The sequence below is a fragment of the Triturus cristatus genome, chromosome 3_1 (genome assembly GCF_964204655.1).
Source record: "Triturus cristatus chromosome 3_1, aTriCri1.1, whole genome shotgun sequence".
NCBI classification, from domain to species: domain Eukaryota; kingdom Metazoa; phylum Chordata; class Amphibia; order Caudata; family Salamandridae; genus Triturus; species Triturus cristatus.
In genome coordinates this window covers 232,767,641-232,794,507 of record NC_140583.1, presented here as the reverse complement: position 1 = coordinate 232,794,507, position 26,867 = coordinate 232,767,641, and the positions used below count along the sequence as shown (strand labels likewise).

At 44.0% G+C, this 26,867-nt stretch overlaps 1 protein-coding gene across 2 annotated transcripts in view; it reads left to right on the top strand.

Annotated features, from left to right (window-relative positions):
• Positions 1-26,867, top strand: part of LIPC (lipase C, hepatic type) — a 756,670-nt gene that overhangs the window by 494,027 nt on the left and 235,776 nt on the right. For both annotated transcript variants that reach the window (XM_085643754.1, XM_085643755.1), the window contains one exon: positions 10,660-10,777. In XM_085643754.1, the coding sequence (XP_085499880.1) occupies positions 10,660-10,777 (118 nt within the window). The remainder of the gene's footprint in view (positions 1-10,659; positions 10,778-26,867) is intronic.

The following is a 26,867-nucleotide window of genomic DNA, read 5'->3' as shown; positions in this document are numbered from 1 at the left end:
ATGGACCCCGCAGCCGCGGCATACAGAGTCCCGGCCACCCAAAGCACCGGCCCCAGGCCAGGGTCACGAGGTGCAGACCATTACCGTCTCAAAATTCCATCTCAGAAACCACAAGATTGGAAAGCAGAAATTAAAACAAAAAGGGAAACGCGGGCCCGAGACGAGCACAGAGCCCCCAAATACACCTCCGAGGAGGAGCCACACCGCCACGCCCCAGGCACGCAGAGAAGCCAGCCGCGCCCAACACACCTCCCCTCCCTCCCCGGGTGTTCCCGCTAGGGCAGGGAACGTACCCGGAAGAGGGGAGGCCGCAGCAGGGAGCCACCACCCCACTTCAGGCAGTCCAGACCCCCCAACCCCATGGTCCCGCTAAAGCAGGGACTCAAACGTACATGAAACAACAGGTACCCAAGGGGATTAAAACGGCCGCCAAGCAGACCGTTACACACTCACCTGAAAGGAGGCCAGGACCGGCACCCCCCATGACGCAGCTACCAGGAAGTCAGTCCGCAGAAAAAACAATCAGGATGTGGATGGGCGGGTCACATGGTTATATGCCTTAGGGTGTGGGTGTGGCCTGGAGGGAAGGGATGGGTTTTTAGTTGCTTGGGAGTTGCTGGTGGGGGGAGCTATGCTCATGTAGTTAGGACTGGGACGGGGAGGGCTGACGAGGAGGTAATGAACCCTGCTGCTGTGGCCAGGAGGAGCGGCGCAGGAAGCAGAGGAAGGACTGAGGGGGTGAGGCGCCTAAAAAAGGGGGGTCTAGCCTCGCCCACCCTATTGGCACGCCTCCCTAAGGCAAACCCATTGGGGGCCTCCCCTCCCCGAGGCGCGGCCTCGCTAGCGGAGGCGGAGCAGGGGGGGGCGGGGGGGAGGCTCCGACGGGCGGCCACTAGAAGGCTGCCCTGCTGATGTCCCTCTGCGTGGGACGCGGGCAGCGGCAGACTGACTGGTGCAGTTTCTGCAGGCATGCTAGGCCCGCGCTCTCCTGGAGCCTGGCACGCAGCTGCGTTTGCTTCAGGCATGTGTGGCAGGGCCTAGCTAGGCTCTGCCACGCACCTCTGAAGCATACCCAGCTGCGTGAAGTTGTATCCATGCTCAGATCATAGGTGTCAAGAGCATGCTTATGAACCCACTGTACCTCGAGCAGGCACGAAAATTAAAGTGCTGCGCACCCTGAAGGAGTGAAATTGTTTTTTAAAAGTCTTTTTGCTGGGAGGCTTTGTTTTAATAGTGTACATAATGGGCAGGTTATACCTTACTTCCTGTGTTACTACAGAAGCGCTATCCAGGCAATATATAAGCTGCGCCATTGATTGCAGTGATAAGCGGAGTGTGTTTAAGGAGCCCTCATAGGGAATGAATGATGGCCGAGAACCAGGGAGAGGACGGAGGCAGCCGACAGGTAAGTGAACTTTTTTTTAACCCCCTCCTTCCTCCCTCCCCGTCCCACTACCACCTCCTGAGAGCAGCTGACCCCTGCGTACTGTATTTAATATTTTGTTCACTTGAAAGCTCTCTGGTTTTCTGTCAGGGACGCAATATGCCTTAAAGTGATGTACAAAACTACAGACAGTGTAGGTCAGCCTCGCAATGTCCTCCATTCATTTAATGGGAAGCAATCTATACCGCACGGCGAGCCTTTGAAGAGAGGAAAAGTGGTAAAAGCACCGTACACAGTTTTCTGAAATGCAGTTATGTTCTGCATTCAGTATTGTCTTTACGTTGGAAAAAGTTTTTTTTAAAAATCACTGTCTAAAGTACTGGGGTATGGTTAGGAAAATTCACTTGTGTAATGGCTACAGATCTGCTTTTCTCAAAGCTTGCTTTCTTGCACCTTTATCCAGAAAGATTAAAAATAAACAATTTGTTAACTGTATGTGCGTGCAGACGTTTGGTGTATACTTGTGAGCTTAGCTACTATTGGTGCAGCAGGTGGAGTCTGCCGAGGGGTCCACTGAACCTATACAATGCTGTTTTTACCACCCCAACAGCAGTAAAGGGGACCATCTCCTTGCTTCCCCCATGTACCCATAGCATCCTTGCTACACTACTACGCGCGTGGAAGCATTTGTGTGTTTCAGGAAAATCGTCAGTGGTCACATGGTTTTTAAAAGATACAGAGCCTGTTCGTAAAAAAAAGTTCTCTGAAAAGAAGACTCTAAACAGGAAATCATTCTACCTATTCACTACAGTTCCCATGATTGAACGCCCCAAACTAAAAAAAACATGAAATGAGAGTGACCTGCCACTGGAATTGCAGCTCACTCACTAGTAAAACACGTTAGAGCCCCCTCCTGATGTGATGATATGCAAGTTGTCTACCGCTCCAGTGTGCAGTTTTAGCCACCATGGTCACTGAAAGTGAGTTGAATTTTCTGATTATCTAATACTTTAAATGCCCAGTTTCTCTCAATTTCAGAGAACCCCCTAACAGTGCCCTCCCCTATGTACCCTCTCCCTGCATTCACTTGCAAATTGTGTGTGTGTGTGTGTGTGTGTGTGTGAGAGAGAGAGAGAGAGAGACAATCAGGCTTGCTGGCCACCGGATCCCAAACACTTGCGCCCTACCACTTTCAAATGTCACCAGCCGCCACTGCCCCTTTCTTAGAAAAAAATACCGCCCATTTGTTGATATTTTGCTATTCTGGACTGGCTAAAAAAGAATTCCTACATAATTGTCAGGATTCTTTTGTAACATAGCAGTCGGCCCTCTGTTTATTCGAATAATCATTCTGAAACTATTTAGACTGCTGTAACATATTTTAACGGATTTCTTTATGTGCTTGCTTTAGATTTAGGTTACTGAAGGGAAAAGATCCCTGATTTCACTGTTTGTCCTAATATTTCTACCAGCCTAGACTTAAAAATACAGACCAGGCTGGTACATAAACCATGCATATGGCACCCTTATGTAGTACACATAGTCGACACTCCATTAATCGCAAACTACCATGGACAAAATGGTGTGAAATACAGATCTTGCCATCTTCTATCCCCACCTCATCCTTGAACGGTGCAGTCCTAAGTATATTGACCCATATCACCGCAGCATGAGATAACTGAATTTAACCCTAAGGAACTGTCCAATGCAAGACACAGGGAATAGTTTACACATTTGGCAACTAAAACCAGTTCAGGAGAGAAATGCAGTCTGAGAACAGGAATGGAAACCTTGGAGCATATTTACAAGGCCACTAAAGCGTAACTTTTTTAATGCTCCGGTGACGTACAATACTGAGCTATATTTACAAGGCCACGCAAAGCTACTCTGCGTGAAAGCGGTGTTCCATTGGTGTTGCTGCGGGTGTCCCCATGCAACACCCATGGATTCAGGCGCATTCCCCGATTTACAAAGTTTCTTAAACCTGGGAATGCATCAGATTCTAAGGTATCCCCATGGCAGGTGTTAAAGTGGCGCAACAAGGAGAAATGCAAAAAGAACAATTGATGGACAGAATGCTGGACAGAATGCTGCACAATTTCAAACATTCACCCCAGTACAGAGAGCTGGGCCTAAATTCATTGTTTTTGTTCCTCCTCTTCGCATTCCAGTTCAGACCCAGCCATATGCAAATCAGTCTTGACCCTGCACAAAATCAATCATCCCTTCAACGCAGGTGCTAGGTAGCCAATTGTATGTCAGCACAGAGGAAAGCACAGGGATGCGTCCAATTGCTGTAAATTCGACACATCTCTTCCTAATGGCGCAGATCCGATGTAGCAAGATGGCTTTCAGCGCCACTCTGCATCCTTTTCTAGTAAATATGCCCCCCTTAGTGTGTCCCATGAAGAAGATATGCAGCCACTGGTGCCAGAAGGTACAGCTCTGGAGATCAGCCCTAGGACTTGTCTGCTTCCGCTTAAGAATTTTTTTTCTGTTCAACTGCCTCTATTTAACTGTCTTGATAGAAAACGACCAGTAGAGGTCAGTAAAATACCAGAATTTCTTTCTGCTTGTTCAACTGCCTCTATTTAACTGTCTTGATGAAAACGACCAGCAGAGGTCAGTAAAATACCAGAATTGCTTTCTACTTGTTCAACTGCCTCTATTTAACGGTCTTGATAGAAAATGACTAGTAGAGGTCAGTAAAATACCAGAATTGCTTTCTGCTGAGGGACTTTCTTTTTTAAATTTTTCTGACAACTGCCTCTATTTAACATTCTTGATAGAAAACAACCAGAGAGGTCAGTAAAATACTAGAATCACTTAAGCATTGTCTAGATTTCACTCTATGGAAAATGTCTTCCACAAGCACCCGTAGACAATAATATTTTTTTCAAATCTCGTATTTTCAGTGTTATGACCACCGAAGGCCCTGATTTTATATTAAAAACAGAGCTTTGAACTATACCATTTCCTGCTGAAAGGCAATATTTCTCTCCATATGTTACCATACCTGGTGTGTCACGCAGTTTGGTGCTTACTTTCCCTCCATGTTAAAGAACAGTAGCTGTTTCAGCACCCAGGCTATTGTGCTGCATAGCTAAATACATATAAGCTCCTAAAGGCGAGACCGATTGCATTGCAAATGCTTGTTTTTCTTAGAAACACCCCCCTGACTAGGATGCAGTCTGTATAGCCATGCAGTAAACCTAGTTCTGACTGGAAAATGTGGTCCCGGAAGGGTAGTGACTAGCCTGGTTTTGCCCCCGTAGCAGGCATGCAGCTAAAAGCACGTGATTTTACATCTCAGTTCCACTGAGTTATCTAAAAGTTCCCTGAGATTCCTCAGAGTTCCACCTCCGGCAGAACGCCGCCTGGTCCTATTAGAAAGGAATAATTTATTTTTAAAGAGCGTGTATTGCCACAAGCCTATGGCTTCACTACGCTTTAAATAACAAAAATGATCACGATTACCCAAACGTTGCTACTCATTCTATCCTTTTCGCAATAAATAAAAAACGAGTCTGCGCTGTATGGATTTGAAGGTTAAACTGCAGGGTGTACAAGTGTACATGCAGCAGATGCAGCGACACACACCAAACTATCTTGTGGGCTCAGAGGAGAGAGCGAGAGTGGGAAGTATTTGTGTGCATGTGAGGTGATGGATAAACAAACCATATAGCCAATGGAAAGAGGCGACGACCCCCTCTCCCTCCCACCCTTACACACATGCTGGTCTCCGCCCGAGAAGGGTGGGCTCCATTACCCTGCTTCGAGATGGCGCTCAGCGCTATCACGTTATGTGACAGGATGTCAAATAGCTTCACCACAGCCCTGTGCCATGAAGAGGCAGGAGCCCCACGTCCTGGTCAGAGAAAGCGCCTCGCACATGGTGGGGCTGGAGATGCTACTGAGGATAGATGCACTGGTGCCAAGAGTCAGAGTGGAGGGCGCTTCATGACAAGGCAGGATGACTGCATGAGTCAAGAGGCTGCGCGAGCCTGAATGGCAGTCTGTGAGGAGTAAAGAGACAGGCCATAGTTGATAGAGAATGCGGGTTTCAGAAACTGGAGGACAAGAATACAGGTTACAGGGCCTGGGAGCAACGCTGAGGGACCTGATGGAACTGAGGAGAGAGATAGACGACTGGAGCTGAGAGAGATTGGAGCCAGGGGTGGAGGAGGCAAGGTGCAGTTGGACGATAAGGCAGGCTGTTGAGGATGGAAGATCGTGGCTGTAGGAGAAGGTGGAGACAGGTGGAGAAGTGGGAACACGACAATCAGGTCCATCCTAACACACTGCTATCTCCATGGACACAGACAGCTGCTAAATATGCAGCCCCACAATGCTGCACTCTCATTGTGGGATCTGTCACTCCTTGCCCCGATGCGTCAGCCCCCAACTGTTTGTTCTAAAACAAATTAAGTCATATGCTACAGCAAGGTTTAAGCAGTAGTGTGTGGGCAAAGGGAGGACAAAAGAGAAAGCAATTGAGAGAAGTTTGTGAGTCAGCTGTACCCACAATGAATCTAAGAAGACTTAGGGTAAAGGGATGGTGCGGGTAGGTGCTGGTTGTGTGTGATGGCACTTTTGCATTATTTAGGTTCGTGCTCAAACCACATGTACATACACGTTTATCTTCATCTTATTGCTACTGAGGCAGTCATTTTGAGTGGCTGATAACACGAAGAGGCTCTGAGGCCAGAAACAAAACTCTCCAACTTGGGGCTCAACTGTGAGCTTTACATCATTGGTATGAACGGTTACCCTTTTCCTGGACCCTACACTGCTGCTCCTACTGTCCAATCTATAAATGCGCAAAGGTAACCCTTCCCCATTCTTCTTTTTGCACATTTTGTATGTATTTCTTGGCCCTATTCCTCTGCAGGGTCCGGGTGCTCGGTTTTCGACCCTTTGCAGGCGCGGGTGGGTGAACTTTGCTGTAAGCCATTATATATTCCGGGGTTTGCAGTCCAGCTCCTGTTCTGTCTTCCTTGGGCTAGCAGCAGCTGCTGGAAGGCTTCTCGCCCAGTAGAGGGCTAGCTGAGGCAGCACAGGTCTCACACACGAGTCTCACACCAACATTAAACTCCATTTGCTCTCAGACAGTGTTTGTACTCCTCAAAGGCACATGCTGCCTCCGCAGCCAATAAACGCATCGGAATTCTGACCAACGCACTAAGATTGGCTGAGGGACCAACAATGCTCTAATGCTACCTGACCTGATCGTCGTGCTCACAATATGTTTGGCCATTTGGTTGGTTCCGGATGTATAGACATTACAGGGATGAACACAACTAACTCACTACTCTGGCTCCAGGCTGCACAATGCACATCTCCCCCTCCACACTCCTGGTCCAGCTGCAAAAAGAAGCACAACAAGATGTGAATTTATTTAAAACCTTAAGAAGCCGATCCCACAAATTGACATGCAAATCATGAAATTAATGAATGAAATGAAAGGCAATGATCTATGGTAGAAAGCATGGAAATGATAGGGGTGAGTTGAGAGGCACGCGCTGGTAAACTCTACTCTGCCGGTGGTAGGTGAGATTTTTTGCTGATCTCTGGGCTCCAAGCAGAGTAGCAAAACTCTGTGAACTCCGCCAGTGGGGCAGAATTTCCTGCCTAGGCCTACTTAAAACATGTCTCTGGTCTTTCATTGCAGTCTATGTGCAGTTTTAAACTCCCAATTCGACTTGATGAAATAAACCTTTTTGCCAAGCCTATTTTTCCCTTTTTAATACACATACATCACCCCTAGGGTAATCCCTAGGGCAGGGTGCATTGTATTTTAAAAGTTGGGCATATACTTTTATGTGTTACAAGTCCTGGTAGTGAAACACTCACATTTTTCACTACTGTGAAGCCTCCCCTCCCATAGGATAACATTGGGTTACCTTATTACATTTAATAAATTATACCTTCTGTTCGGGAGCACACACAACTTTTATGTTTGGTGTCCAAGGAATTGTAATTTAAAAATCCTATTTAATGATAAAGTTAGATTTTAAGACACAATTCTGAAAATGCCACTTTTAGGAAGTTGGCATTTTCATGCCCTAACCATTTGGTGCCTACAGCCTGTGTCCTGTGTCACACGACTAGGTGTTGTTGTCAGTTGGCCTTAGCGTATTACTGCCAGACAGCCACACAATAGAGGGACTAGTTGTTGGCAGGATAAGCCATCCTGGAAGGAAGAAAGGGCAGAGCTGTACACAGCCCCACTTGCACTTCAAAGCTGCTTCTTCATCCTTCGCACAAAGAACTTCAAACTAGCGTTTTGTGCCCCCAGACATCCTGGGGCCAGGGCAGGGAGGCAGGTAATTCCAGACATATCTGTATGGAGGAAACTCAAGAAGTTTTTTTCTATTTGAAAGCTGACACCAGTTATAAAATTAGGACACTCAGACACATTCTTCAGGTCACATCTGGACATGTAGAGGATTGTCAGAGGACTGCCCTGTGGCCTTCTGTGTACTTAAGAGGGCATCCCTACTGCACCAAAACTACTGCCCTGCTGCCTGACTCCTGCTTTGTGTCCTTGGGGAACCGAACGTCTACTTGAGACCTGCTTTTCTGCTTCAACCCAGGACTTCCAGAGTCACTCCAAGGGCTAGTTAGTTGGCCTCCTGATCAGAGCCTCAGGAACTGAAAAGGCTCTAAACATTTTGAACCCACACCTGGACAAATCCCCAGTGAGTCCTGACCCTCCAAGTGGTGCATCTCTCCAGTCCTTGCCCCCTGGAAGTCATGCTAAAGGCGCCCAGATAGCCCAAATCCAAAAATCCAAACGTTTGCCAAAATGTGCCCTGAGAATCAAAAGGAGACACAGACCTAATTGCTCGCTAGTCAGCCTGAATTCGCAGTAGCTCCTGCAATGTATGCTGTACCAGCTAATCCTGTTCACCAGCTCGTGGAGCCCTCGTCAGCTACAGCACCGTCCCACTCAAGGTTTTCGACTTCCATAAAAGAGACAAAGTCCGAATGTAGAAATCTTCACAGCAACTTCGTCTAGAGGCTTCTAAGCCTCCTCCTCTGACATCACCAGCTGCCTTGCCCTGCTGAACTTTAACTTCTCAGACATTTAAAAAAATATATATTTCTATGTTCAAGGGTAAGCAGAGACCCAATATACTGTGTAGAGCTGAACCGCGCTCCATCATGGTAAGCCATAACTTTCCCCTTTATACCAGTCTTGCACAACTAGATGTCTGCGGTCGGCGCTGTGATCTTTTAGGTGATATGTTTCTCCCTTAAAATTGAAAAGTTCAGAACTCCAGTTCTACTGATTACATTTTTTTAATTTTGGTGTCAAATAATTTATAGGATTTTACTCTAGTTTTCTAAATTGGTGTTGGACTTTTCTTGTATTGTGTTTTCACTTTATTGCTGGTAAGTGCTGTATAAATACTTTACACATTGTCTCTACGTTAAGCCTGATTGCTTTTGTGGCAAGTTACAAGAGGGTTAAGAACAGGTTAACCTAGTGACTTTTTGCAGTTCACCATTGACAAGGATTGTGGCTGTTGTTTGAGAAGGGCTCCTACCCTTCTCAACCAACAGCCTCATTTCTCACAATATGAGAATTGCGAAGAACACTCTGAATAACTATCTGATGTTTGCTCAAGACAACTACCTTCAATATCATATGATGATACTTTGTAGCTTTTAATTGAAAACCTAATACTATACTTTGTCTTTGAATGATACTATGTGCAAAACATGATTCTACTTTCTCCTCTTGTGGAAACAATGCAATTGCTTTTTAGTTCTAATCCGAACGAATGATTCTTTGTGGAGGTATACACATGTATATAGAGTTCGTAGACCTAATAGAAGAATACTTGGAAAAACTAACAACATGGAAAATTATGAGTTCATAATCATAACAGCAGACTCCTGGCAAAAACTAACAATACAGAATCCTCATACAAGATTTCCTCTGGAAAGAGTCAAATATGAGTTTGTAATCCTATGGATGTCCTATAGATGACTCCTTGTGGAAATAATCAAATAACAGTCTTTATTCGAATACATATGTGGGTCAAGAATACTTTACTGATTCAAAGATGTATTTCATGTAACTTCTCAGAAGAACAGATTGTACGGATTCCAACTTCTAAATCTCATGTAGAAGGTCAACAATATTTTTCACCTCTATGATCACAGCCACTTAACTCTGTATATATTATCACAATGTAAACATGCGTCAACCTTCGTACCACTAGGTAAACTGTTTAATAACACTTGTATGTAAATAATTCCTAGATAACAAGTAATCGCAACCAGTTTCTTTATTGCTAATTCAGCATACTTGCTATATTGTGCCATAGGCACCAGTATCGTCAGTCGCAGAACTCTTTCTATACCACTATTATGTAATCTGTCATCCTTTGCATACAACTCAGTAAATTAGCTAATAACGCTTATATGTAAATAACTCTTAGAATATGGGACACCTTAAACATGATTCTATACTCCTGGTAAGTTATATCTACTATATTATGCCATGTACATCGCTGCGAAACCTTCTGTGGTTAGGCCTTGACTACGAGTGCCATCTTAAATCGCAGCATTCAGGCAAAGCCCAATATATTATTAGCAGATCTAACCTGCTGATATCACCCCATTGAAAATGCCTGATAAATACTGGAGCACACAGTTTTTGAAAGACCAAAACAGAGATGTTTTAAGGCATATACGAAGTCAATCAATCAATCAGGGAATTGTGAAGCGAGCTACTCACCCGTAAGGGTCTCAATTGCCCAGAGCTCCTGGCTCCCAAGGGCTCCTCTTGGAAAGTAAACTTTCTCTCTAGCTCAGCTTGGGATATTTCTATATCTCATCCTCTTTCCTTGTCTCCGCCTACCTCTGACTCTGTCTTTCTTTGTGCTGTGTCATCATTTGAACTTTTGGGCCCCTGGGGAGACAGATATAAAATGTTTTTGTTTGTCAATTAGCAGAAAATTGGCAGCAGCGGCTGGTGCGGGTAAGTGCGGTGGGCGGGCGGTGGGGCGGGGTGCTGCAGGGGGGATGTCGACAGAACAGGGCAAATTAGATAAATAAATACCTACTATCCCTTCGTCTTTCGACATCCCCCCTCAGCGCCCTGCTCTGCCCCAACGCACTTACCTGCAACTGCCACTGCTGAAGCGGCTAATAGAATTCAAAGTTGATACAAATGGTGGCACTAAAAACATGTCTTGTCCGGGTGAAACACAGGACCCTAATCTATCCTCTGTGAAACTGTATGTTTCTCTTTTTTCCAGTTATCCAGAAAATATCAGCGGAGTAACGTTCATCTGATTGGATACAGCCTCGGAGCTCATGTTTCAGGATTTGCTGGCAGCTACGTAAGCGGTTCCGCCAAATTAGGAAGAATAACAGGTAATGCTTAAAGACTGTTGCATGTAATGAATAGTAAGCCAATTCATATAACCACATGGCTGCAGAGCTCTCTGTGGCTATCTTGTCTTCTCTTCAGCCATCATGCTATGTAAATGGGGCCAGATTTATCATTCTTTCATGCAACACAACGCAACAACAACTTGCTGCGCTGCATGAAAGGGAGACGGCAGGACTATGCAATATGTACCACTTATCTGCTCTCTGCCTGCACTGGCGCACCATGGTGCTAAGGTGTCTGCACTGCAGGCCAGATTGTTTTTGTGCAACAAGATGTCCCTTCCTGCACAAAAACAGTTCTTTGAGGCTTTTTTCCTCTTTCTTAGTGTGCTGCAGAGTGAGGCAACAGTGAGGAAAACTAATGATATCTCTCCTCGTTGCGCCTCCCCTAGGAAAGTGTCGCATTTTGACGCATTTCCAGGTTGGTAAATCGCGAAATTTGCAATAAGCCATGGGTGGATGTGTGGGAACACCCACGCTCCACCCATGGAATGCCTTCCCAGGGCAGAGTAACGCAAGACAGACACTTGCACTACCTTGTGTCACTCCTGATTTACCAAGCAATGCAGGTGGCCTTGCAGTGCATGGTAAATTTGACTTTAGTATAGGGTTGTGCTTAGGACACCATGCAAGGGCAATGAAATATGGTAATAAATTTGGCCCCTGATCTTGTATGACTTTGCTATGGTTTGCTTTTTCCTTTTATTTCATTGTTCTCAATGTAAGGTGCGCTTTGTCTGATTCATAAAGACATACAACGAGAATGTTATATATAAAAAATAAATTCTGCAATTTTGCAGCTGCAGCACTTTCTGCATAATTGTGGATTTGCCACATATGCCACATAATCCATCATCTGCTACATAATCTGTAGATTTTAAAAAAATCAGTTTCGGGGGAGGAGCCAAGATGGCGACCGGAGCAGACGCTTGAGCGCCCGGCTCCGTCGGCCCTTGGCCTCGGACTATCATCCTGATTCCTATCCTCGCCGATTCCCGAGGTGAAACGTGTGCGACGACGCGCTGTCCACGCCGCCGCTTCCCCGAAGTCTCAGCCCGCCCGGATGCTGGAGTTCTTGGTGCTTTTGTTCTCCGCCCTGGATCCCTGCTCCATTGTTGCCTTTGCCGGCCCCCTGGAGGCTCCGCAGTCACCGGACCCGCTAGCGCAAACCCGAGCCGCGCGGTCCCGACCTCACCTCACACCACGGACTGTTGCCAGCTGAGCCTGGGGAGGGACGGCCAGACACCTCCTGCACCCTGCGCCTGAAGGGCTGGGGCTGTAAGGTAAGCCCCGGTGCGGCGGGTCTCCTGCCCCGATCTGTGGACCGCGCTGTGGGAGGCTGCCGACCCCCCTCTTCTATTGCTTAGTCGGCTGCAAAGAGAACCCGAGGGAAGGGAGGCGACTGTTGGCTTTCCCTGTTGCGGCGCAGACCTGAGGGGAACTGACTCCTTGCTACGACCCCCCCCCCTGGCCATTGTACCGTCCGGCGGTAAAACATGGTGTTGTTTGCCTGCTCGCGGCTGGGGGGTGATACTCCGGTCTTGCCCGCTGCCCGCTTCGCCCTCCCTCCACCAGACACCAGCTCCACAGTGCCGTCCCGGATTGCTGCCGATGTGGGGGTGCAGCTTCCGCTGACATGCGGCTCCGTTCTGGCTGTCCTGCGGGACTTTCGTCTACAAATGTGTGCTGGCTTGCAGGCGCTGAGTGAGCAGTTTGACTCCATCCTGTCGGCTGCGGGTCGTGAGCGCTCCGTTTGTCATCAACACGGCGTGGGTCTGCCAGTGCTTATGTCCTCTTGCGGGGACGCAACGGCTGTGTGTGATCGTGCTACACTGGTGCCTGCAACTGGCTTTCCCGGCACCCAGGATCAATTGCTCTCCAGCTCAACAGCGGATACTTTGTTTCCCCGTTCATTGCTGCCTGCTTCATTGTTGCCTGCCTCACCGCGTCTGCAAGAGTATCCAGCTGAGCAACACCTAACACCCTCGAGGAATCGTTCACGGTGGCCTACTGCTTCTTTTCTGTGGAACTCCTGTACTTTACATGCCATGTCTGGACTTTATGTGGTGCATAAAGGGACCTCTACAGATGGTCGGCGGCCATTTTGTGATTCTACTTCACCATCTTCTCCCAAGCGGCCATATTGTCTTTGTCTGCACGGGGTGCGGGGCCTTCATGTTGGGGCTGGCTTAATCTCAAGCCCGCGATCGGGCCAGGGCTAGACTGATTGATATCGCCATGGTTTCACGGATGGGCTGGACTGGGACTGGAACTGTATGTATATGTTGTGCGCACTCGTCGCGATCTGTCTTCCGTCATTTAAATTGTTGTGACAATTCATTTTCACACGACTGCTTTTGGTGTAGTGGGTTCTCAGTGTGTGGAAGCCATAGATGGCCGATGGTTCAGGGCGCTCTGATGATACGTAGGCTCCTCCCCACTTTCTTCTTTTTGGGAGTTTAGATTAGAATGGTTCTATTCTTTTCTCACCCCCTTTATCATAAGTGTAATGTTTTCTTATCTTTCTTTACTCTATTCTTACTCTCTTTCTTGTCTATATTTCGGGTTTCTTGGGCGACAGGCACTATGCTGGGGGGGGTAGGCCGTAGCCTCCGCATTGGTGTAGGGTGGGGGGGTAATTTACTGTTACTAATTAGTTCTATGGGCCTTTTCTCTTTCTATGTTTCTGCGCTATATTTGTCTCGATTCTGGGTCCGGGAGTGGGGTTGACTGAGTGGGGGCGGCACTGGAGGGGTGCGTAATTGCTCATGTGACTATCCTGTTATATAACTGCATTGCCTCACTGCCTGAGATTTTACTTCCATTGCTGTTTTAATGATGCTGCTGCTCTCCCGTGTGGTGAAGATATCGTGCGGTCTCGAATCTCCTTTGTTCTTATTCTTCACTGACTTTTTCCCTGACAAAATTATTTTGAAAAACTTTAAAATTAACCTTCACTTCTCCTTCCCCTGGTGTCAAGGATCTCTCCAGTGTATAATTCATAAATCGTTGCTAATCTTGACCGTTGAAGCACAGGGGCCGTAATGTTTGTATCAGTGCTTAACCGTATCGTGGCCGGCCTGAAGGTTGTAGGCCCGTATTTGTTCTTTTAATATGCACGAATAAAGGTTTTTAAAAAAAAAAAAAAAAAAAAAAATCAGTTTCAAACTGAAGTGGTTTAAAAGTTACAAAAAATGCAGCAATACATGTTGCTATGCAGCAAAAGACCTTTCGCAAAGTTGGACTGGTTACCTATCTGTTACTTAATAATGTATTTGAGTGTTAAATCGGAACTGAATCGGGTGAACCCTTTGTCCAGACAGTGTGACCATTGGTAAAAATGATAAAGAGTGACGTAGTGCTATCACAATATGCACAGCATTACGGCACATAATTTGCCTTTTCTTGCCACATAATTTAGTTCATTCTGACATATAAATTGGTCCTCTCCTTCTGCATAATTCCAATGGCTCTGCATATAAGGAGGAGTGAAAGAAAGTTTAGAAAAACAACACAAAGTATGCGTTCTCCCGAACGGTATAATACTTACACCTAGAGTACCCTACTCACTATATTTGACCAATCCTTTTAAATCTGATTCAGGCAACTATATTATGGCAAACGCCTTGAGACCCTCACGTGTGAGTAGTGCGCTTTACAAATGCTTGATTGATTTACCGTCCTATATCGTTGCTCCCATTACAGAGTAAGATCGCTGAGAAACATATTAATAAGCACTTATCTGCCTATCTTGAGTCTTCTAGTGCTCTTGATGTTTCTCAGTCAGGCTTTCGTGCCAAACATAGTACGGAGACTGCCTTGGTGGAGGTAACAGACAATATTAGAATGGCTGTGGATCAAGGTCAGGCGGCACTCTTGGTGCTGCTTGACCTTTCAGCAGCATTCGATACCATCTCCCACCAAGTTCTTCTGTACAGATTGCAAGAGCTGGGCATTAATGGATCTGCATTAAGCTGGCTGTCAGACTTCTTGTCTAATCGTACTCAGGCAGTATCATTGGGCTCTTTTACCTCTGCTCCCTCACAGGTTACCAGGGGTGTCCCTCAGGGCTCATGTCTGAGCCCTACTCTGTTTAACATCTATGTGACACCTCTGGCTAAACTGATGAGGGACTTGGGGTTTAATCCCATTTCTTACGCAGATGACACCCAACTCCTCCTCACCTTCGACAAAGCTAGACCAGACATTCAAACCATCTTTTCTCAGGGCATGATGGCTATTGCCTCCTGGATGAAAACTAACTATCTCCAGTTAAACTCTGAGAAATCTGAGATCTTGTTGTTCGGGGGTGCTGACATCTGTTGGTCGCCTAGCTGGTGGCCGGAGGAGTTGGGTAAAGCTCCTGCTCCTAAAGAGGTAGTTAAAAACTTGGGCATCAAGCTCGATAAGAAACTCACTCTTCAGACCCATACACCATTGTTGGTTCCTGTTACCACATTTTAAGTCTACTCAGAAGAGTGTTTCCGTTGCTCCCTCTTTTCACCAGAAAGACTTTAATTCAGGCGCTGCTCATGAGCAAGATTGACTATTGCAATGCTCTTCTCCTTTCTGCTCATGTAGCTTCATTGGATAAATTGCAGGCTATTCAAAATGCGGCTGCCCGTTTGGTAACAGACTCACCTGCCAGGACCCCCTCTCTGCCTTTGCTGCATGAACTGCATTGGCTGCCTATCAAAAAAAGAGTGCAGTTTAAAACAGGCTGCATGATTTTTAAGGCTCTAAATGAGCTTAGCCCTCTCTATCTTGCCAAGAAATTGAAAGCATATATTCCCTCTTGCTCACTTAGATCAGGATCAAAAAAGTTTCTTCTTGTTCCTAGAATAAATAAAGCCCGTGCTGGTGGGAGGGCCTTTTCCTATCTGGCTCCTATGTTCTGGAACAGTCTTCCCCAACATCTTCGTATGGAAATGTCCCTCCTCCAATTTAGGAAGCTGTTGAAGACACATCTTTTCTAATGTCTAGCTAGACTTCTGTTGCAAGCGCAGAGATACCCCTCGGGGTGATTCAGCGCTATATAAAATCATAAAATAAGAAAATAAATAAATTGATTGATGGAATCATCCTGTGTAGATAATACCTACTGACTAATTAATCAGAAAAAATCATGGACGCTCGGCTCTTACTCACATTTTGTGGCATGCTTCATTATCAAGCCATCTCCTAACTGTGCCTGTCCATCCACAGTGCACCTCTAACTGCTGTACCTGGTGTATTTCACAAGAATGCCTGCCTTTCCTAAGCTAGCCTAAGATCATAGTGCAACTGCCCGCCGGATTCCGAATGAAATCCAGGTTGGAAGGATGGTGCTGCGGCGTTCCCACGGCAATGCCTTTCTAAGGCTTAAAGGAGAGCCTTACAAAGGCTCCACCATGGGACCATCGAGTCACAATCCTGCATGGGAAAAAATGCACCATGTCGTAAATTTCTTCACAAGCAGGAACTAGCGGTGCAAAAATACAGGGGAGCACAACATGTGCCTCCCTGCATGCACCCCCATGCACAGAAGCAACAGGGGACCCTGTGAGGGCTCCGTGAGTTTCCTCACCACCACCCTTTTCATGGCGGGCTCCCCGTCATGAAAAGTAGGGAGGTGAGGAAACTCGTAATATGCTAGGCAGTCCCACAGCAGCACTGCTGTGGGACTGCCCTGGAATTGCAGATCCCTGGTGATTACAGCTATCCTGTGGCGGTCAAACCTCCAAAGCAAAACCAAAGGAAATGATGGACGGAGTGTTGAACATTGCAAGCACTCACCCCCAGTCAACTGATCTGGGTTTAATCCATCACCGTTCTTTAGCCCACCCTGCCACCCCAGTTCAGACATGGCCATATGCAAATCAGTCTGACCCCGTGCCTCATGGGAACAGTCCAGCCCGAACTTCCAAGCCATGTCTTCCCTGGACCGGAAACAAGCTTCCTAGGACCGGTTTCTGGCATTTCAGCCGTCTTCAGCCAGGCTTGCTTGAATCCAGTGGCAAAGTGAGCAAGGGACTCACGTCTGAGCATACCCTGCCAACTTATGGCGTGGTCAAACCTCCAAAGTCATAATATGGCAGGTGAACTGCCAGTGTGGAGGTCCACGGACTGCTACCGTCCTAAGGCGGTCCAATGGACCCCGGTAGTCTTAATCGGGCCCTAAACACTTGCAATCTATGCTAGCACACTGCACATTGCAATGTATGAACTGAACATACACAGATTTGCACTTAATTTAGAACAGTGGGAATTCCTAGGAGAAGGGAGGAATGCAAGGTAAATGAGATGCCGGCAACCACTTACATCACTGTTTTAATTTAAGATCTGTTTAAAGTGTGACAATCACCAAATCAATTTTCGCACAGCACTGTTAATTATGTAAAAATAGGAGCACATTCATAACGAAGCAGCAGCAAAGTGTCAGAATAAGCCAGTTTACAGAAAACTAAACTACCAACATAAGTAATTATTTTCAATGAAATGTGTTTATAAAGCACATGTTCCTGGCATCTTAGTTCCAGGAATCTGCTGGCAGAGATACAGCTGCCTCATCGGGGAAACAGGTTTTGAAAGGGCACGCTGAACATCATGAAAGTTGGTAATGCTAAGGAGCTCTATAGTAAGAGAGCTCTAAATAAAGGGAGTGAAAACATGAAAGGCCGTGCCTACTCTGTGGGCCTATCTGAGGCAGGGACTCCCAACAGCATGTGTGTGCTAGACTGTAAGGTTCTGGCAGTTGGGAATTACGTCAAAATACTGTGGAAAGAATATAATGAGACATAAATGTTCCAGTTTGAAATATTGTGATTTAAAAAATATTGGGGTCAGAAAATCGCAGGTAAGATTATTGATTTTTTAAAAATATTATTTAATATTGTTGTGCGTCATTTCATTGTAACTTCTATCATTTTAGGAGTATTTTGGGTTACTATTGTAATAGGGTGGGGAGTAATCTCAAATGTTTTTTTAAGTTTATTATGTTTAAAATTGTTGTTGGATTAATTCTTCTTTTTAATTTTATAAAGTGTTTGTTATAAATTCTAGTAAGTGAGTAAGTTTATTTCAGAAGAAAAAGGACCCCATAAAATATATGCAAAGTATAAAATACAGTACAGCATTCCATTAAATCTAATCCATCAGTCCACGAAACAAAAAAATACATTTAAAAAACGTATTTCGTCCATCATTTTAAAATCTTAAAATGCTTCAGTTAATCTGCATCATTTCCGGTAGGCATACAGGAAATATCTGGCATTTTCAAAAACAATCTGCTCTGTATTATCAGTTCTAAAAATGCAACTGGCCTCTACATAGCGTCTTACACCCAAAAGGTGACAAATAGGAATTAGCCAAGACTTCCTTAGTTTGTGATAAGCAATACACAAAAACTAAACTTTAAAGACAGATATGAGAAATAGCACCCCCACCATCTATTACAATATGTATTTACTGGTAAAATTCCATATCTAGTGATGGATCTGTATACAGTCCATAAACAATTCATATTCCAAATGCTGTTAAAAATTGATAAATGATTTTGTCAGTGTGCCTGCTTGTGACTCCACTATCCATACCTTGTGTACCTCAAACAAATGTCTTGTTTTTAGTTGCCCCAACATTTTCTCTGTTATCCGCTTTGGGTTATTACAAGCTATATCCATGACCAACTTGTACATCCAGGACTTTATATAATTAAAACAGGTTATGGATCCATGCTTATCTAACATTTTTAAATTAGCGAATGCTTCTTGATAAAGTGCCCGAGAATTACTACTCTAAACTCTTAGCCAATGGGTCAATGGCTTGAGTTCAGCTGCATTGGCTATATTCTTCAGACCAAGGGCAAGGCATCTGGGTGTTAAAGGGGTACTTTGGGGCATCTTAAGAATTGATCGAATACACGTTTTCTCAGTTCTCACCAAGCCTATAATTCCATCTGCGCTCCATATCTCTGCACTATAATAGGGCTGCGCCAAGTCCTCTTACATAGTAAATCTCTAAAGCAGGTGATATTGGTTGGAAATGAGATGCCTTTAGTTTCTTAGTAATCTCTGACCCTGTAAGTTTCAATGATATTTGACTTTTCATTATTTGAGGAGCCCCTGATAATGTTTTCGCAATCCGGACTCCCAAATAGCCAGACTCCCTAACTTGTTCAAAATAAGAAGACAACAACTTTACCTTCCCTCTGTTAGACTTACATGGATGTAACGCCATAAATTTAGATTTAGAAACATTGATTTTCAAGCCATACTGTTCCAGGCAATAGAGATTCTATTGTTAAGTTCTACAGCCTCATAGGAGTGTTTGAGATTAATAACATATTGTCTGCAAATAGTAGGGCAGGAATACACTGATTGGCCATCCTGTCAATCATTGCACTAATATGAATTGTAAACAAAGTTGGAACGAGTACACATCTCTTCCGTTACATATCAGAAAAATCACTCCCCATCTGGAATTTAGGAAACAGTTGAAGACCTGTCTCTTTCAGCACTATTAGTACTCAGTACAGTATGTCTTTTCTGTAAGCACCAAGACACCTGAGGGTATTCGTGTGCTCTACAAATTTCATTAACATTAACAAGAACCCCTCTTTCAACACTAAAATGGTCGGTCAGTTCACCCTCCCTCCTCCATCTCACTTGTGCAAAATTATTTCTTTATTATTTTCCTTTATACATGTTTACCCTTCATATGTAGATATGTATCTATATATTTTATTACTTTACTCCCACGAAAGAAAGAAAGAAAGAAAGAAAGAAAGAAAGAAAGAAAGAAAGAAAATGAAACAAAGCTTAAACTCCCTCCAATGCACTACCCTTTGTCTCATCCTATACCTCTCTCATTATATCCTCTACCTCCACTCTCTGACTCATCTCAAACCTCATTCTACTACTATGTTCTTCCTAAGATCCTTTCTTGATTCTTCCCCCCTCTATTCCTCCTTGACTCACCCCAAACCTCAGTCTACTACTATGATCTCCCATATAACCCTTTTAGACTCTTCCCTCTTCTATCCCTCTTTAACCAACCCAAACCTCATTTTACTACTATATTCTCCAAATAACACTCTTCCCTCCTCTATTCCACCTTTGACTCATCCCAAATCTCATATAAGTAATATGATCTCCCAAATAACACTATCTGGACTCTTACCTCTTCTATCCCTCCTTTATCCTATTCAATCAAACTAACAGACTCACATGTCCACTGCTCAAATTAACAACTTAGATTTCCTTAGACGAATCCAACACTAATTGTTTAGGTTCTGATGTAGCGTGCTACTCACCGAAAATTGCTTCACCGCCATGTCAGGAGTAGTAAGCGCTATATAAATACAATTACAATTACAACTATACAGACGAATTACTATAGTGAGCAGGTTAGCTGGCATCCCCATAGTGCAGCCTATAGTATTGCCCGAGGTATCAAGTCAAAGGCTACTCTTAGGTCCACAAACACTACATACAGGGGGGCCCCATTTAGTTTAATGATGTTCCAAAGATTCAATATAAAGCAAAAAACCTGATCAATGGTGTTCATGTATGACCAAAAGCCTGCCTGAAGATGAGATAGCACTTATTTTTCCTCCATCCATGTTTGGATTTTAATCAATAATTGTCTACTACATATTTTCTGGGCATTATCTATCAGGTTAATTAGTATGCGGTCAGCTGAGTCATCCTTATCCCCTTTTGTATAGACCAGGATAATTTCTGCGGAATAATTTCTGATCCTCTCCAGGATTCTAGTAACTGTGCTCCCCTGGCGATAGCATTTGATAAGCATTCAGTATGAAGCCCCAAATAACTGGTTCTGACCGACAGAGATCCCCAGGAATCTTATCCAGTCCTGTGGCTTTCCCAGATTCTATACTATCTAGAGCTGCTAAAGTCTCTTCCATGGTAAAAGAGACAATAGAAGTCTGATCTTAAGCATACAATACATGCATATGTTCTCTGTTCATGTCTAGACCCTCTCTTCTTGGTGGTGCTCCCCTTAGTATAAGTAAGTTAGTAGTAGTAAATAGTAAATATTATTGTTTAGTCAGTAAAAAACATAACAACCGTAAAGAAAGCAAAATAAGATACATTATTAATAATTAACAGATAAAATTGCCTTGCCGGGCAGCCAATTTTCAGTTAAACTTTAAAAAGCATTAATAATTTTTAGTTGCAAGTGCATTTGTAAAAATTCTTAACAACAACTAGCCTCGTTTTCAATGGTATTCATCTGGAAAACGGTGTCAATTTAATTAACATGGCCCTCTTAGACTTTTGTGCATGTGTGCTAATGTCAAAAGAGAGAAAGCCTTTCTGAAGGCAAGTTGATTTACCTCTAAGAGTTCTGGTGAGATATATTATTAAAATTCAAGGCATTGCTAAAAACCATACTTATAATATTAGGTTGTAAACCCCCACCACAGTTATGCCCTTATAACAAATTTGATCCATGAACCATAAATAAATCTAAAACTTGGTGGTTTTCCAACTAAAGGTGGCATTCTGATAGGAGTTAGCCTTGAGCCTTGTGCTAAGAGGGGCAGCATTGATATTGTATTTTCTTTTCACATGAGTGATAGCCGCCACATCGGAATTTTCTTATTTCCGTGGTCTGTTCACATACCAATCAATACACAGTTGATTACACGTTTTATGCGCAAATGGTGCAACCCTTCGGGCCAGGCTGCATGCAGGCCACTCCTGCTCCTTGAGGCCGTGATTATAAATTTCTGTGCACACCGTCATTCCCCATTTAGTTTGCCTCATCCACCCCTGGGTGACAGTTCAGTCCCATTTTGCCATTTTGAGAAAATAGTGAGATATCAGTTTTTGGACTTTGATTTGGCATGCCTTCGGATTATTAGCAAAGCCGGGTCCTGAGTCAACAAACAAGTTTCCCGCATCTCGACAGGAACCATGGTGCAATGTGAGTAAAACAAGTCGTGGAAGCTTCCTGACATGTGCAAACCCCTTGAGCCAGAAAAAGCGGCTCCACCAATAGCTTCCTGTGTGTGTCTAATTTGGGGCAACAGCACAGAAGGTGCAGCCTCGATTTATATCCTCCTTGGCCAGTCCAAGCAGGATTGTAGTCTCTTATTGGTAGTCCTAAAAGCCACATGTACAGGATCTTCCTACAGGTCTACATATTTATAGCTCCCAGAAGGTATAGTTGCAGCTTCCCCACCAGATAAGAGCTGTTCAGGGCATAAAGGGGACCCAGGTTATCTGATGACTTCATATCCTGATCCCTTGAGATTTCCCTCAGTTGCCGCTCTATTGTTTTTTTCCAGGCTGCAAAGGATACATCCACCATATCTAAAGCCGTTTCCTCTATTAGGAGGGATGCTATTGCTAATAGTGCCATGGATTATCTGGGGTCTTAAAGATACATTTCAGATGTGTCTTTAGTGAATTGATGGGGGACTTTGTGGTCCTAATCTAGTATTTTAGCAGGGAGGCATTACAGTCTAAGGACTGTTTTACGGAGCCAAATTCCAATCTTAATCTTGACCGTCGACTGTATCGAGGCGTCTGAAATATTTTCAGGGAGGCAGTACAAGGAATATATTCCAAGACAGAAAGGATAGCTACTGGATAGGCTTGATGCTGCAACGTTTAAGCTGGCAGGAGAGTTGCGTTCATGACCCTAAGTATGATGGCAGATGACAAACTGCTAAGTATTGAGCGCAGTTGATTGATACAATAAATAATTGCTGCTCTTTTTTATCAAGGTCTTCACATGTGCAGTGGGTTTGGTATTTTCTCCAAACTAGACTCCCAGATAATTGCTTTTCCTGACTGTATGAGTGGTCATGCTACCCAGCTGCCAGGTAGGATGCTTCTTGTTATGGTGTCTTCCAAAGATAAGAACCTTTGTGTTGTGTTGGTTTACCATGAGGTGATAATCCACATTGTAAATGTTTATGGCATTTAGTGCTTGTTGTATTCCTGCTTTGGTATTATCCATTATCATGATGACATCTGCATATTGGATGATGTGGAGTTTAGTTGAGCCTAGCTTAGGGGGTACTAGGCACGGACTTCCCCAGATAAGCAGTCTATAAATTTAATAGCAGAGGAACCATTATGCATCCCTGCTTTAAGATCTTATATTAATCTTCCATTTTTAAATTGCAGGTGTACATTTTAATTTACATACTGGATATTTTCTTTACTTCATTTTAGTTGTACAATTTTGCTTTGTAGGTCTATTTGGTGTTGTTTTTAGCCCAGTTTCCTTTGGTTGCAGAAGGAACAGTTGTTAATTGTGTTGGTCTATTTTTTAATCTAAAGTATAGCTAGTCATTTGTTTCTATGTTTTCTTAAATATTTGAAAGCATTATTTTTAGTTTAATTTTAATTAATTAGTTTTAGTTTAATTTTAAGTTTGTGCTTTGGTTAATATACTTACTTTATTTTTGTTTCCTTTTTGTGTTTTTTCCTTCTTGTCGAGAATGCACCTGTGATTTGGAGAAATAAATATGTTGTTGAGTTTTAATTATTTATTATCTTACAATACTTGTAGTTATTCATTTATTTATTAATTGTGTTGTCTTTCATTGATTGTCAAACTTTATTTGGAGTATTTATGGTTTGTTGTAGTGCTATTTTGCTTTGTAGATTGGCAGAGTAGGCTCTCCTGCTCTTACTTTTTTTAGAAAGCATCTTTTTATGCATTTTCATGGTCTTTTTATATAGGGATTAATTGAAAAAGCTTTTTCATTTCTTGACAGTTTTTATGTTTAATTTGATTGATTGATTGATTGATTGATTGATTGATTACTATGGTTTGTTTGCTCTATTTTTTGTAAATGCTATTTTGTGCTTTTGTTATTTATTTAAGGTATGTTAATTTTTGTTTGACATAATATTGTGTTTTTATTTAGATATCTTCTAATTTTCGTTGTTCAATATTTAGTTTTTAGTGATTGTTGTTATGTCTCCTTAGTTGTGGGATCACAAGGCCGCCACAGATTTCCTACCACACAGCGTTCCCCCGGGTCTCCCGATGTGGGTAGGCCTAGTGCTCACGACAGGATATGGCCCAAAATATTCTGCGGAGTCTTCGAATTATAGATCACAAAACTACCTGGTTTTGCGAGGGAGTCACCTGCGTTTTTGGTTGTGGGCTCAGCAGCCATCTAGGGAAACCTACCAAACCCAGAAAGTTTGAAAACTAGACACTTAGGGGAGTCCAGAGAGGCTTGTGTGGATCTCCCAACATTTTTCTACCCAGAGTCTCCTGTAAACCTCAAATTTAGCTGCAACACATCACGTTTTTCTCACATTTCTGTGTAGGAAAGTTGTGTGATCACTGGGCTGAAGCAGATTTCCTACCACCCAGCATTTCCCCAGGTCTCACGATAAAAATGGTACCTCACTTGTGTGGGTGGGCCAAGTACCCGTGATGTAAAATGTATTGTGGAGACATCAAAATTACCAATTACAAAATGACCTAGTTTTGCAAGGCGGGCACCTGCATTTTTAGTCCTGGGGTCGGTGGCCATTTTGAGAAACCTACCAAACCCACACATTTCTGAAAACTAGACACTTGGGGGAGTCCAGAGATGTGTGGCTTGCGTAAATCCCCCAATGTTTTCCTACCCAGAATCCCCTGCAAACCTCAAATTTAGGTGAAAAAATCATATGTTCCTCACATTTCTGTGTGAGATCACCATGCAGGCACAAATGTCCTACCACACAGCATTCCCCTTGGTATCCCGATAACAATGATACCTCACTTGTGTGGGTGTACAATGCAGAATTGCCTAAAAATGTATTGTTAAAAAAATATAGCGCTTAGAGTTCGCTGTGCAATCCCATCAATCCATATGTTTTTGGCACTTCCCAGTCGCAGGCCCTTGGCCCACCCTCGCAAGTGAGGTATCATTTTATTCGGGACACTGAAGAAAATTTGGTTTTTTTACAAAGTCTCAGGTTTGCAAGGGATTCTGGGTAACAGAACCAGGTGAGAGACACACAAGTCACCCCATCATGGATTCTCTTGGGTGTCTAGTTTTCACAAATGTACAGCTTTGCTAGGTTTCCCTAGGTGTCGGCTGAGCTAGGGTTCAAAATCCACAGCTAGGCACATTGCAAAAAAAGGGTAAGTTTTCACTGGAAAAATGTGTTGTGTCCATGTTGCTTTTGGGCCGTGGCCATTTCCTGTTGCTGGCACCAGGCCTACCCACACAAGTGGGGTACCATTTTTATCGGGAGACTTTGGGAAATTCAGGGTGGGTGGTTTGAGGACCCACACAGATTCCAGAACTTTTCATCACAGAAATGTGAGGAAATATGTGTATTTTGACAAAGTTTGAGGCTTGCAAGGGATTCTGGGTAACAGAACCTGGTGAGAGCCACACAAGTCACCCCATCCTGGATTTCCCAGGATATCTAGTTTTAAAAAATGTACAGCTTTGCTAGGTTTCCCCATGTGCCGGCCGAGCTAGGGTCCAAAATCCACAGTGAGGCACATTGCGAAAAAAGTGTCATCATCATAGTCTTTATTCGAATTTTAAAAAAATCCATAAAAGACACAAACATATACAAAAAACACAATTGTCAGAATCTGATCCTTATAAAAATAGATAAAATCATCCTTTAAATATTTTAAAACTCTAATTGAAACAGAACAAAAACAAAAAGAAAAAAAAACAGGCTAAAAATTACAATTTAAGACAAGTATTAAACATGGCAAAAGACTAAGGATGGAAACATTTTTAAAAAAGCATTTCAAGATAATGCTACTTTTCTTAGAGGGGAATTTACTACTAGCTACCCATGAGTCCCTGTGGTAGGTGCTCCCGCAGATTCCCTAAGAGCCCTGTGTCTTAAAGACCAAGCCCATCCCAGATATTTAGCTAGGGCGATTGATAATACTGGAAGAGTGCTTGTACACAAGAGTCTTAAAGCAACGGCAGAGCTCCTTGTGGCAAGGATTTTACACAAAGGGGACAACCATGTCCTTCTAGGGTTGGCGTAAACTGGGCATACAAACAGAAAATGGGCAATTGTTTCCTCGTGGAGACCACAAATGGGACAAGTCCCTGCACTTGCTCCAGCCCACCCTTTAGTTAGAGCCCTAAGTGGGAGCGAACCTGCTCTTAATTGGAAATAAAGTTTCCGATCTCTGGGTTGGGTGATCAAGTCCCAGTAGAGTTCAAGAGCTGGTGAAACCTTCGCCTCCAGAAAACGACTGGTCATTGTAGGTGAGGCAGAATCATTCCAGATCCGATGGTGTGTCCGTTCCCAATATAGCATTTTCAGGGATCTCTTTGAGGGGAACCCGGTGGCCACCGGATCATTCCATAGACCCTCCATACCCAGATCTATCATGGTTTCCCGGAGGTTCCTTAGCCACCCAATCTTATGGAACGTGTCAGTCTGTATAACATCCATAAGGCCCATAGCATATGAGTGAAGCTCTGGAGTAGTCCAGAGTCTCCTCCAGTAGAGAACTGGGCGGAGTTTGGCTATGTCCTTAATTGCCTTCCTACCTAAATCGTACCGTAACGGGACCAAGGCAGTGCTCTGCGGGAGGCCGACTATATTATGAAAAAATTTGTTTTCGACAACTGTTAAAGATGATAGTGTGTCGAAACCCCATAGCTCGGCCCCGTACAGCACTGAGCTTAAGGCCTTTGCCTCGTACACTTGGAGCAATGGTTTAATGGGCCTAGTGTAGGATTTTTTGTGTTCACCAATCAGGGTTCCTGTTATCTGCCTGAACTTCAGGGTGGCCATTTCCAAGTGTCTGTTCCACTTGTTATCATGTGTTACATGCATGCCCAAATAGACGAAGTTTTTTACTTCCTCAAGTTTCTGCCCACTCATGACGAACTTTCCTGCTCTATAACTTGGATGAGGATTAAAGGCCATGAGTTTGGTTTTGGTCACATTGACCTCTAGGCCGTGATTTCTGCAAAAATCTTCAAAAACTAACAATGCCCTTCGCATGCCACTCGGTATTTTGGATACGATGAGGGTATCTTCAGCGAACATCAATATTGGGGTGCTCACTCCAGCCAGCTTAGGGGCATCGGTGTTAACTTGAGCCATGTAGTCGA